Source organism: Thermobia domestica, chromosome 10, assembly GCF_964235325.1.
Source record: "Thermobia domestica chromosome 10, izTheDome1.hap1.1, whole genome shotgun sequence".
NCBI lineage: Eukaryota > Metazoa > Arthropoda > Insecta > Zygentoma > Lepismatidae > Thermobia > Thermobia domestica.
In genome coordinates, this window is record NC_137463.1 from 111225817 (window position 1) to 111240035 (window position 14219).

Here is a 14219-nt window from a genome sequence, read left to right on the forward strand (position 1 = left end):
ATTAAAAGTACCCTGCAGAATCATTATCAAAGTATATTCTTACAAGAAGACAGTTATAGATATGCGACAATCATTTTTGACATTAGTACATACATACATACATCTTTTATATATATATATATATATATATATATATATATATATATATATATATATATATATATATATATATATATATATATATATATATATATATATATATATATATATAGGGTCTATGTACTGTAGGTGGAAGTATTTTACAATCACTTACAGTCTTTTCGTGTACAGAATAATACTCGTTCAATGTAACAGACGTAGTGGCTTGTAGTATTGCACGCCCCCAAAGCCTAGACCTCTCCCAACAAAAAATTCTGGGTGCGCACCTGCACATTATACAATATACTCCAATTACAAATATGGTTTAACTTCAAATGTTGATCTTGCAATTTGATACCATATAATTGTACGGACAAAGATTTTGTCTTAAGGTGATGTAGCAATCGATAGATCTTCACCAATGGTGGACTAGCCTGGGGCTGGGGGGCCTAGGGCCCCCTAGTTTTTTTTAGTAACAAAAATAAGTTATTATTTAGGATATATATTTCTGAAAATGTATAGTACTCATGATATGCCTATGGGTTTTGACTGCCCACAGTTTTTATCTTCTAGATCCGCGACTGATCTTCACTGAGTAGAACAAAATGATATGCGTCCGAGTAAAAGTTGAGTTGACTTGATTTTGAGTTTAACGTCCCGTTCAGCAGCGAGGCTATATGGGACGTGGACCTACTGATTAACGTGGAATCCGAACCACATGAGCTCCCGCCGGGAATCGAACCCGGGTCTCCCACGCCATAGGCGCGTACGTTAACCGCTTAGCCACGGAGGAGCTCCGAGTAAAAGTCATGCGTATTTTTCAAGGAAATTGAGAGAAAACTATTTATTTTGTAAATGTATGTATATATATATATATATATATATATATATACTGAAGGAGAACCAGTCCATTTAATGAGGTGTGACTGATATTGATGAATACGTTCATGAGGCTCTTCATTATACCCCTAGCAAGACAACAGTATGAGTAGTATGGTTAATGAGATATAGCCAAAAATTGTGATTAACTCTTCAATTTCTATTTCAAAAAATATTAAATATACATATACTGTATTTAGATAGATACTTGCAAACAAAACATTTCAGTCGATAGATGACTCTTAACAAATTATTATCCTTAAGGGTAAATTTTAATGCGAAGTTTTGAAAAAATCGACATACAAAATTATTTTTGTGGCGTTAAAAGTATGTTGTTCCTTTCAAAATAATAATTGAACATATTGCTCATATTTATGTCTGTTTAATATAAAATATTAATAAAACGACATTCTAACAGCAACAGACCTACTGCTAGCAAGAACACACATGATGCTAACAATTAAGAGCATGTGGCTTGTAATGTAACACAAAGCACATTTTGAATACTTAATTTCTTGTCATTAGACTTCTAAACTATGTTATGCATAAGTGAAATAAAAAAGAAATCTTTCAGTTTAACGTCCCACAATTATGCCATTTAGGCTAAGGGAGACGATGATTAAGGCAAGTGAATGATGATGGAAGAATTGGTGGAATGAGAAACTGGAAGGAAACGGGAGTACCCCGAAAAATGTATCAGACACGATGTTGTCCTCAACAAACTTACTTAATCGGGTATCGAGCCAGGGACTTTACGCATTAGAGGTAAGTCCTCTACCACTGTGACACAGTGCCCCCCCATTGGTATTCATAAGTATCGGAAAACGAAAGAACTGCTGCCTGTCTGTGTGTCTGCCAATAAGTATTGCAACAGAAACGGTAAGAGATATTAATAAGTGGATTTTTTGAACCTATTCAGCGCCTCAACAAAATATAATACCTTCATCACCATCTCTCTGCTAACACCAGAAATGATAGGAATGTATTATTACTTCTGGTTTCAATGTTTACCTCCACAAAGCAAAAGCGATAACAGGTAGCAAAATGTGTTTTCTTTATTCGATCAACGTCGTATGAATATATATCCAGTATATTAATATTCTAGTCCAATGGTTCTCAAAGTGGGGTCCGCGACGCCTAAAAATTGAAATGTGTTGTAATAAAATGGAACTCATAGCTGTTATGTAGAAATTATTTTTAAAATTAAAAAAAACTGCAGCTGTGGGCAGTACGAGTAAAAAAGCAATAACTATTCATTTCCAGTGCTCAAGGATTTCATTGATTCTTCAGGTTAAAAATTCTCTGCTGAAATGCACAAAATACTTGTAGGATACTTGAGAGCATTAGCTGCAAAATTTCGACAATATTTCCCTGTCCTATTGGATTAAAAATAGTTTCACTAGTGTAGAAATAAATGGCATACAATGTATGAATCTCTCTAACACAGAACAAGAACTGTTACTTCCTCTGATATTTGATGGAAAAACAATTTCAAAGAAAATGAACTTTGTAGCTTTTGGTTGCATGTATGTTGTGATTATGAAGAGTTGTCTAAAAAGGCATTGCAATATTTAATGCCTTTCCCTACCACTTACTTATCTAAGCAGACCTTTTCTGCTCTTTGCAGAATTAAAACCTTAAAGCGAAATCGTTTTAATGTGGAATCGGACGTAAGATTGATGATGACAAAACTTATTCCAAATTTCAATGCACTTATGGAAAAATACAAAGAATTTCATTCCTCACATTAGTGACCCCATATTTTATTGTTTATCAAGTGGATTTCCTTTAAAAAAAAAAAAAAAGAGAGAGAAAAGACATTGATTTTCAATCTTGAAAGTTTTGAATTGAAATTTTACTAGGAAACAATCGTGTATCTGTAGAATAAATTAAATATTGCATTATTTTTCTTTATCTTTTTCTTGTCACTGGTAATAGTACTTTTATATTTTTTAATACCATGTGAATTTTCAGATAGCATTGCAAAGGGGTCCGCAGATCACTTTCCGAATCAACAGGGGATCCGTGTTATCTCAAAGTTTGAGAACCACTGTTCTAGTCAAACTGGAAGTAGTAGAAATTGACCACTTCCATTTTCAACCTTGATTGCCATAGAGCAAAATTGACTACAGGCAATAAGAATCTTTTGGAAACGATTTAGCGTCCCAAGAATATGTTTCCTTTTCTACATTAACATTCTATATAAACGGGAAGTAACAGAGATAAACAAATTCCAGTTTCAATGTGTTGATCATCACAGACAGCGACGGAAATACGCTAGTTGCAGCCCTGGGCAAGAACTCGCCTTAGCGCCAAATTACCAACCAAACCAAAATGCTTCTCAAATATTTGCGCTTTCCCAATCTGGCGCTCGGACCACAAGCCCCGTTTGTTCCCTCTAGTTACGTCACTGATCACAGAGCGGTAAGTTTTCTTTTCAAAGAATCAATTCAGCATCCCAAGAATAGGGCCCATTTCATCCATAACCCTTTATTCAAACCGGAAGTAGTAGAAATTAACAATTTTCGATTTCAAAGTGCATTACTATAGAACAGAAAGGGCAATTTATATAGTGTATATAGCAGCGTTTCACAACCTTTTTCAACTTGCGGCACACTACGGTTGTTACTTGGATCTCGCGGCATTGTAAATATAAAACACAGTGGTATTTTTTCTGTGATTATTGATCACCTAACAGAGAAGAAAGGTCTATCACTGGGTTTTTCCCCTGGTAAATCATTATGATTATTTTTCATTCTAATTTAAAAATAGAAAACAACTGCAATAAAATATTGGATTAATGATTTTTTTTTTTTTTTTAAAAATATGCTTTCTTTTTGAAAACTGTGTCCAACCTTTTACTAAGAAGGAAGATCACTAAATAACGAACGAACAAACAAATCTTTTACTTTTAAAACACAAATGTAGGTAATTTGTCGGAAGGATTGAATGATATTTTAAATTTTCAAGTTACGAAATAGTCTGCAACAATAAAGAAGCAATAATGGTCATAACAATGATAACACATACTTTTTTCAGCATTAGAAATGTACAGAACAGTAACCGGTATGAAACTTAAATTTGTAGATTCATAGTAGAGGTTTATAGTAATGTGAAATACAAATATACATTTTTCCCTACGTTTTGCAATTTGATTGCTATAAAATTAATAATTTTGTTTCGATTCCTCGCGGCACACCAGCGGCCTATTCACGGCACACCGGTTGGGAAACGCTGGTATATAATAACATGCTGTTTTAGAGTTGATTCAATCAAGAAAAGATACCACATTTTTACCCACATATCTCTACTAAAACTGGTAGCGGTACAGATTCGCTACTACTTCTGCTTTCAGTTTGGATTTCAATAGAATGAAAACGGTAAGACGTTGCGAGAAGCAGTTTTCTACAATCGAATAACCGTCCGAAGAATATGTTTTAACTCCGACTTTATTTCTCTACTGCAGTCGGAAGTTCTAGAAATCTACTATTTACATACAGTAGAAGCGATAAGGTAGCAGGTAATGGCTTCAGCGTCCCAGGAATAAATTCAGTCCCTGACCTCTTTCCTGTATTACAACTGGAACTTATAGATCCATTGTATATACTATGACTAGTTTCTGTGTTGAGTTCGCATAGTTTAGAAGTCTACAGTGGGTTCACAATCTGAAACGAAACCCACTTGTTAATAATTAGATAAGAAATAATGGAAGTCTGAAATTAAACCCCCTTCATTTGCCACTGCATAATTAAACTATTTATGAAATATTATTCAACTATTAAATTGTTAAACTATTTATGTAATATTCAGTTTTCTTTTAAAGAAATTATTTCTACACTAAAAGTAAAGCAGTCTTACTTCCTCCTCTTGTATAGTCCTGATTAGAAACAGTTACTAGTATCTGCATTGTGAACAACTTTTGTGTTTGCTCGAGTATGAACATTGACAAATCTGGGTGATATTTGTATTTCTTAATTAATGCTATGTAGGTATTCTATCATCATATGAAATTCCTATTTCTAAGTGCAAAGTTCTACAAAGATTACTTCCAAAAGTCAAGCATTTAAATTTACAAAAAAAAAAAAGTTTTTTTTTTTTGAAAATCGAGACGAGATCTTTACAGCATTTATGAGACGAGACGATGAAACCTTATTTCTCGTCTCATCTCTTTGGCAATGCTAGGCCAATAGACCAATATAGTTTTGCGAACAACTATAAATAACAAGTCTTCGAATATGGAACGAAAATCGTTCCAATCAACTATAATAGCAATATTTGAGACAACCAAGTTTACAAGTGCAGAATCTTACGATCAGTTAAATGGATTAATTTGAGTTTGGCGTCATTTTCGGCAGGGTGCCCATATGAGACTTGTACCTACAGCTTAACATGGTGTGCGAAAAACAGGAGCTTCCTGCTGGGAATCGCGTGATGTTGGTGCGCCAAGTGGCCTCTCCCTTTTTCTCTCTCTTAGTCTCTCTGAAGCATCTGCGAGAAGATTTCCCCACTTTAATCATAAAATCACAGCTGAAATTAATGTTTCAGAGTTGCCAGTCTGTATACTGTGGCTTCTGTTTTTAAATTAATCTAATGACAAATTAATTACTACGGGGCAACATCGAACCACACAGATCTATCACTTCTAATGAGATCGTCAAAGTCAAGCAGAGTCAGGTCTTATAAATACTTAGATAAAAGACTGCTAAAGAAAGCCAGATGTCGGCTGTACTGCCTGTTCATCTTGTTGTCGGAGAATACAGTTGGGGACCTTGAATTAAAGAAGTAATGGTGTCGGATAAAAACTGAAAATCGACGGACGGACAATTCAAACACTGAAGGAGTTTCCGGGAGATAAGTAAATAATAATAATAATAATAATAATAATAATAATAATAATAATAATAATAATAATAATAATAATAATAATAATAATAATAATAATAAGTATTATTATTATTATTATTATTATTATTATTATTATTATTATTATTATTATTATTATTATTATTTCTAATTGCCCGGTGTATGGTGCAAGAGCACGTTTTTCGATCAGACAAAGGACTTCAGAAATACTCGTATGTTGAGTAAAGGAGGGGAGGAGAGTGGACGTAGTAGGAGAATTAAATAACTAGCTTTGGCAATTTACCAGCAATCACATATATACAAGTAGTGTATGTGCTAAACCACCTATTACACCATTGATGTTCTTATTTGCTTGTCAACATAGCTGTTATCAACGCTAGGCTTGAGGCTTGCTCCTTGTTCTTTCAGTGTGATTTACTGCGAATAGGAGCAGGAAACTATGACGTAATAGACCATCTAGTAGGAAATGCCTTCTGTAATAACTGATTATTGCACTACAGTATATCATAAAATAGGTGAACTTAGAATTTGTACGATGTATAATTAATTATAAATATTGACGGCAATTAAGTATTAAACTGTAATTTTGACTCTTCAGTCATATTTTTCTTGTCAGTATTTTGTAAACAGCTTAAATGCATCAATTTATTTTCTGAAAGATATCTACAGTTATTTACAGTTCGTCCATCAACATATGCATACTAAGCCAGTGATAACTCATACTCTGACCCAGTGGCGTATTTAGAGGGGGCTTCCGGGCTTAAGCCCCCCCCGAAATCTTACTTACTATAGTAAAGTATATGAAATATCTTGCAGAATTTTCACATTTTCAGGCAAAGCCCCCCCCGAAAGTTGGCAAAGCACTCCCCGAAACAAAATCGTAAATACGCCACTGCTCTGACCTATTATATACATCCGAACGAGAACAAGTTTATATATATATCCGTATATAATCCGAACGAGTTTAAACAAACTGGATACTATGAATCCTGGAATGAACAACCTATTGGAGTTTTATGAGCTCGCTAGCTAATTCAGAGGCCTGCACGCGTTTGAGAGTTCGCCATTGTTTTCTACAAGCATTATGATTATTATTATTGATGATAAAACTTAAAATTATATCATATTTTTGGAGCATGCATCATTTATCAGGGTTCACCTTTATTCTTTGAAATTTAGTGAATAGCTCAAAAACAAACCAAGAATAAAAAATGTAGGTCTAATAGGGTCTAATTGTTTTCAAAATCTTTTGTGTAGTATATAGCCGGGATACAAATAACTACTCGCCCGGGGCGAGTGTTTCATTGGTTTGGGCGAGTTTTTAATATCACTATTACTTATTTCAAAGGTAAGTAAATTATTTCTATTGTGGGATGTAAGCTGGTACCTTTTTTGGGGGGTGAGTAAAATGTTGTTGGTTATTTGCATCCCTGGTATATAGGCTGAAATTGGGAATCTAACAATTACGCCTATGACGTCATAAACTGCACCTGCTCTAAAAGAAAATGTTGATTTATTCACTAGTGTTTTGTACATTCTACCTGACTTACTTTTATATCTTCTTTTTAATGCTCCGTTAATTTTGAATAATTCACTAAGAGGTGAGCAGGGGCGGACTGGCAACCATAGGGCCCACCCTGCTAAACTGAAATGAGGGCCCACTGTATAAATATGTAAAAAAAAATGTACTTGGCATTCTTCATATGTATTACATATAAAAGTACATCTTCGAACCCATAAATAGTATCCCATATATTCATACAAAAGCCAAATATTAATTACAAAAAATTTGAAGTGGGAACATTTTAATAGTAAATCATACAGTGTGTAATTGGCATTATCATTTTTTATTGTAAACACACACAATACTGGAATTGGTGCTTTCAGTTATTTATATAGTGCTATTGTTTTTTATGTAATGAATTTAAACCATTTATTTAAACAAATGAGTGTCATGCTTTAGAAAACCCAAAATATATACACGTGCAATAAGTAAAAACTAATCTCAAGTCAATTTTGAAACACTAAATAATTAAAGCACTGACAGAAATAATGTAAGTTTCTTTCCTCATAAATTAATTCTAATATCAAATTGGTTGAAATTTTCTACTGAATTGCATACTGTAACCTAATATAATATAATATTAATATGAATGCCAGAAATGTATCCTAATATTAATATCTTCATTATGCACCAGTTACACTTGGGTCACAGGTCGGTTCAGGGCTGCTCTTGCCACGGGTCGGCTCGGGTCAACTTTCTTATGCGTCGTTTCGGCTAAAACCTATTCGGGTCGGGTCGAGTTGAACGTCGACCCGATCCTCTCGACCCGAGAAGGATTTAGCCGAAAGGGCGCATAAAAAAGTTGACCCGAGCAGACCCGTGGCTAGAGCAGCCCTGACCCTAGCGTAGGTGACCTGACCCGACCCGTGTCTCAAGCAGGCTTGACTCGACCCCTGACCCGTGAAAGCCTGATCTGACCCGTTTGAAAGCACTACGCGGCAGCAAACAGTTCAGTTAATTTCGTGTTCGCCTGTTAAAGTTGTGTAATTTCAAGTAAAAATAGCCATAAAAGATAAGCTACAATTGACTTAAATCATCCAAAGACGTGGTGTATATATTATAATTTATAAACACCTTAGACAGAAAAAAAAATACCTGACAACTGTCCTGCAGTACTCGAATGAGTCACATAACGCTCATTTGTTTCTTGGGGCTTCACAGATTCAAATAGCCTACGTTGTTTTGGGTCAGATGCAGCTTTTTGTAAATCACATCTTCGTTTGTGTTCTCGCTTTTTAGCACCACTTTTATATTTTTCTTTACAGTAATCTTACAATCATTCCTACCATCCGTACTGACACAACCACATCTGCCTTCCACGATAAACGACACGTAACTGGTGTTCCAATAATTGAATTGCTGCTATCGGATTTGCTCTTCGATGTAATATACAAATAAAACACGAGCCGAGGGCAGCAACTTCATAGTAATTGTTTGAGGTTTGTATAAAACAATCGTTGATAGTGGCGACTAATTTCTTTTCGCTTTACCGCACTGAAAAAAAAAAAAAAAAAAAAAAAACGTAGCCTGATCCGATTTCTTTCTTCGAAGCTTGGTCTGAGGACAATGCAGTTCAAATGCGTTCAGGCTCCACCTTCACTTTCCACACTACCAATATCTACGAAACTATTGATTCTTAACATTGCCCACTCGCCGGCTTGTAAAAGGACCGGAGTAGGCAATGGTATTCAAATCTAATAACAGCCTGAAATCTACTGTGTTTCTTATATTTAAAAAAAAATAGTAGTTAACGTGCTCGTTTTTAACAGCTGCTGTATCACAAACCCCGCAATGTTTTAGGACCTGATTGTCTGATAGACGGAACCTTTTCAAGTCGATAAACGTGAAGAAGAATAAGGTCTGTTCATGAAAGTTTAACTTTACGTCTCTTTTATGCAAAACACAAGTTTGTGGGAGTTACCCTGCCATATTTTTGATGCTGGTAGGATTAATTGAGCACATCTTTTTAAAATTGATGGATTGGGCCGAACTGTTTGGGGGTCCACCCTGCATTTGCAGGGTAGCAGGGTGGGCCAGTCCGCCCCTGGAGGTGAGCTTAGTTTTACGTGAGATTCGTTGTTGTTGTTTATCTCTTTTAAGCAACAAGGTTATACAAGACATGGACCTACAATTTAATGGAACCACTGTAATGCGTAAAAAGCTCTCGCATTACGAATAGAACCCGCGACCATTTGTACCAAAGGTGCACTTCAGCTATAGACCAGTGATCGCCAAACTGTCGATCGGAAGCTACTAGTAGCTCGCGGGAAAATTTTCGGTAGATTGAGTTAACACACTGGTTGGCTAACCTTGATTCCCCCACTGATTTCTCCATAAACAAATGTAAGACTTTTTTTTTTTTTAAAGTTGATAGTTCTTTGATTGGTAGCTCACAGTAGAATTTAAAAACGACAAGGTAGCTCAAGCTTCTTAAGTTTGGCAACAACTCTATTAGACCATTTGAGAGAGTTTAGGCAGGATACGAACTACATGAATGTCCACAATAGATGAACCTGGGTTAACTTAAAAGCAGGAATTCGAACCACTTACCTACGAGAAGGCTTTTCCGGGAAGGTACTAGAACACAGGTCCCCCATATAGGATAGTAGTTGGGTTGGTCCCTTTATATACCAAAGTTTAATATTTAATTCACACAGTATTACCGAGCGAGCGTCAGCGAGTGAAGGCAGGTTAGAGCCCCGCAGGGCACGTTGATTTCGGTCTTTATTACAGCTAAATGAGAAAGTGAACCTGTGTTCTAGAACCTTGCCAGCTTTTCCTTAACATCTAAGTATGGAAGCTTCTAATTACTATACTAAATGTGAGATCTACTTAATTTAGCAAGATGTATATAAAGTATAGAATCATCTGTAGAGAGTAGTATTGCACTTACTTTGGTGGAGATAGAAGTGGAGATTTTTCAAAGCTATCGACGTCATCTCCATTGCAGATCAAAGACCTCATTGCTATTCCAAACGCCATGGTTTATTTCAACCAGTTAACTATGTCACTGACAACCATGGGTGCGACTGGTGAACGCCTGTAAAATAAAACCAATGCAATCTTCAATCGAAGACAAAGGTGCGATTATTTTCGTATTTATTCTAAAACAGTTTTGCAGAGTTTCAACAACTTATGTCTAAAATAATACACGACAGAGGTTTACGTCTTGACCTACAGTAACACACACATGCATATCCACCATCACGCTCACCTGAACTCACACTCACGCCTTTCGACATCCCGCTCACGTCATCAGCCTAACAGCACGGAAAAGAAGGACGGACGGATGGGGACTGTGTTAAAACTGTTCCTTTCGGGTGCGAGCGATCCCTGGCCACGTAAGTTGGTAGTAAATAACAACAGGTCCGTAGGTTCCCCGTTTCCTCCCACATTATCATTCCTTCAACTAGTTCTTGATGATTCAGTTTTATTTCCTTATCACATAGAGCATGTATGTGGGGCATTAAACTAGAAACTTCATGCTCAGGCGCACTCGTAACATCATTCAATTGACCTCACGCTAATATCATTTAGACATCACGTTCACTCCACGTTAAGCTTTCATCACTAACTCAAATTCAGGCTTACACTATGAGTCTGGATATCATTGTCACTCAACCTTACAGTCCCAAATTCAGCATTACACACACATCTAATCTACCTTGGACTTCCGGTCACGTCAACTCATCATCACACTCACTTAACCCGACTCTTACATCACTTGTCCGATACCACATAACACTAATCTGACATAATGCTTACTTGACCTCACGCTAGGAGCGTCATTTGGGGGAGGGTAAAAGGACAATTGGCTTCCTTGAGAAACACTTGCTTTTTAACGAACTAGAAAAAAAAAAAACAACAATGTAAAAGTTATATCAGTGGAAATCTCCCTGATCCCTTCTGGCAAAATTTGAAGTGACGCTGCTACACGCTCGCTTCATGATGTTTATTGGATCGAGTTAATTCCGAGTTCAGGAATTTCGACCTTATGAGTTCCGGTGTTTGACACAGTAGCCAAGTATTAAAAAGTTAGTAGTGGACATTCTGTGTGCGTTAAGTTCTGCAACAACGATCATCACTTACTGGCAATTATTATCACCAGTGGCGTATTTACGATTTTGTTTCGGGAGGGGCTTTGCTAACTTTCGGGGGGGGGGGGGCTTTGCCTGAAAATATGAAAATTCTGCAAGATATTTCATATACTTTACTACAGTAAGCAAGATTTCGGGGGGGGAGCTTAAGCCCGGAAGCCCTCCCCCTAAATACGCCACTGATTATCACAAACGTTAAAATTACAATTCACACTAGCATAGCTTTTAGTATAGGAACATAAACTGAAAGTTAGTTAGTTACTTTACTTTCGTTGTAGTAGTAAGTGTACAGTATTGAGCTTTTGTCGGACTGTTTTGGCCTAATATTATGTTACAGACATACTTGACACGAACAATGCTGTTGTAATGAGTCATTGTTCTAGGAAAATTCTACTCTATTTGATGGCAAATGACCAATATTCCATTAAATATAAACTTTCAGGATTCAATACAACGGATATAATGTTCACACTGTCATCTTTTTTTTTCAATTGCAGTTCTCTGAATCATTATTCAATTTCACAAATTCTATGTTCTTTTCAGAACATAGTGAGGAAAGCTGAGGGTGATGAATAACTGAAGACATATTTGTAGGCTAAGTTATGACATAGGACTGCAAGAAATTGTAAAATAAGGTATCTTTTGTTAGAAAAGTTTTATACTGATTACTGTATCTAGGGATGCGCACGAGACAAGATTTGTGGCTGTCTCGTATCGAAAATTTGTTGTAAAAGTGGTCTCGACTCGAAAAATGTACATTTCTCTATTGGAAGAGCCGTGTCTCGACTCGTCTCGTGCGCATCCCTAACTGTCTCACACTTAACTTTTAATAGTAATAGAAATGAGCACAAGTATTCTATATGCAAAATGAAGGAACTATGTTGTTAACTTTTTCTTCGGGGGAGAGGTAAATAAGGAATTTGTCTTTGGCGTTCTGCTGTTGAAATGAAATCCCTCGTTGTGTGTCCCACAGTTATGCCCTATGGGCTCTAGGAAACGGATGAATAATGAAAGTGAATGACTATGAATAATAGTGGAATGAGAATGAGTGAGGAAGAACCTCGAGAAAACCGATGCTGTCCATCACAAACTCACATGGCCAGTGACCGAACCAGGGACACTTCGCACCAGTTAAGCGTTCTGCCATTGAGACACCATTGACTCGTGTTGAATTTCGTTATTATTGCCAACACTCAGAACGTTAATATTGTCAATCAGTTGTAGACCTTTATTTTTCTTTCACGATACTGGCGACAGCTTTCCTCAGAATATTCCTTCCCTCCTCCCAGGAACATCCACAAGAACTTTTCTTGCTGGTCTTGGTTACGTACTTTTTCCTTTTGTTATGTTTTTCTTTCTTCTTTTTTAAGAAGCAGTACAATACACAATACTAAGACTTCAAAATTGATGAGTTTTGCTCTTTCACAAAGACTATAACCAGAAAAAATCTAAGTGCAAGCTATTGTCTAGAAACAAAATACAAAAACAAAAAAGTCATTGAAGATACTTGAAAGTGATTTAAAATTCCATTTTATTCACTATAAATTTGAAAATCTCGGACGATTTTGATCCCTGATATCTCATATTTCCTCATTTACCAATTGTTATTTTGTTTAATTTAAAGGTTATAATCGTGGCACGTTAAAGTTATCTGATATTTATTTATAATGAAATGAATAAATTATGGACACTCGTAATAAAATACTTTCTAGAAAAGTTATTGTTTTGACATGTTCAATATAAATGGAAAATCTCTACATCTTATACCTAATTTCTACTTTAAAAAATAATAATATGGTCTGTCTTTAACTTACGATGATACATACCTGGCACTTACGTTATATATCGATCTATTTTAAGTGACCATCACAGCTTGAGTGCACACTAATAATAAATTATTTAGCAAAGGACATTGCAATGATAACAAAGTTCAGTTATAAGTCGCTCCATTCGGCTGCCATGGCACAAAGACTCCAGCAACTGTAACTCAGCGCTCTCTTGTTGCAGGTCTACGAATTAAATGAACTAACTTACCCTTCGTGAACCAGGTGACATAACAGAACAAATCCGTTAATATTTTGAAGGCCTTTATACACTATTCAATATTTTACGTTAAATTTCACGCAATATGGACATCCATGGACACTATTCAATAGAAATAACAAGCAAAATCAGATGAATCGAGACATTACAGGATAATATTAGGATAGATGGCATAGAATGATGCATAGGATAGTCCCTTAAAACCATGGACGGAGTTATGGGGGCATGGGGAGCATTGACCCCAACTTTTTGACAAAAAATAAAAATGACACTTATAAGATCCTTCAATTCTCATTTTTGTTTATCGTGCCCCCCCCCCCCAACAGACAGAAGGTCTGCTTCCCCAGCAGACAATTCCTAACTCCGCCCATGCTTTAAACATATGGATCTCTGAATACCAGTTTTATATGCAATATCCCACTTTCTTAACAATATCAGGGGTGCCCACAAGGGGGGGCTATGACGCAAACTGCGTCATTGAAATATTTGAGGGGTTAAAATCTATATAAATATGTTTGATGAGGGGGGGGTAAAATTAATCGAAAAGAAGATTTTTTCATGGAAGAACACCTACGGATAGACAATTGGGGGGTGCGTCATAGACATAAGGGGGGGTTGGGCACCACTGAGAATATCGACAACGTTTGGAAGCTGATTCCAACACCAAAATTATATTTAAAAAGCATGGGCCAATC

At 36.1% G+C, this 14219-nt stretch overlaps 1 protein-coding gene across 2 annotated transcripts in view; it reads right to left on the reverse strand.

The window, feature by feature from the left end:
* Positions 1-13471, reverse strand: part of LOC145662657 (P protein-like) — a 115017-nt gene extending 101546 nt beyond the window's left edge. The window contains exons 1-2 of one of the 2 annotated variants that reach the window (XM_081728452.1): positions 13319-13471; positions 10278-10424 (exon numbers count right to left, since the gene is read on the reverse strand). In XM_081728452.1, coding sequence (XP_081584578.1) covers positions 10278-10366 — 89 coding nt within the window. In that variant the 5' untranslated portion in view covers positions 10367-10424; positions 13319-13471. Of the gene's footprint in view, positions 1-10277; positions 10425-13307 lie in introns of both variants that reach the window. The other variant, XM_081728451.1, reaches the window with a different exon arrangement.
* Between the last annotated feature and the right edge of the window lie 748 nt (positions 13472-14219).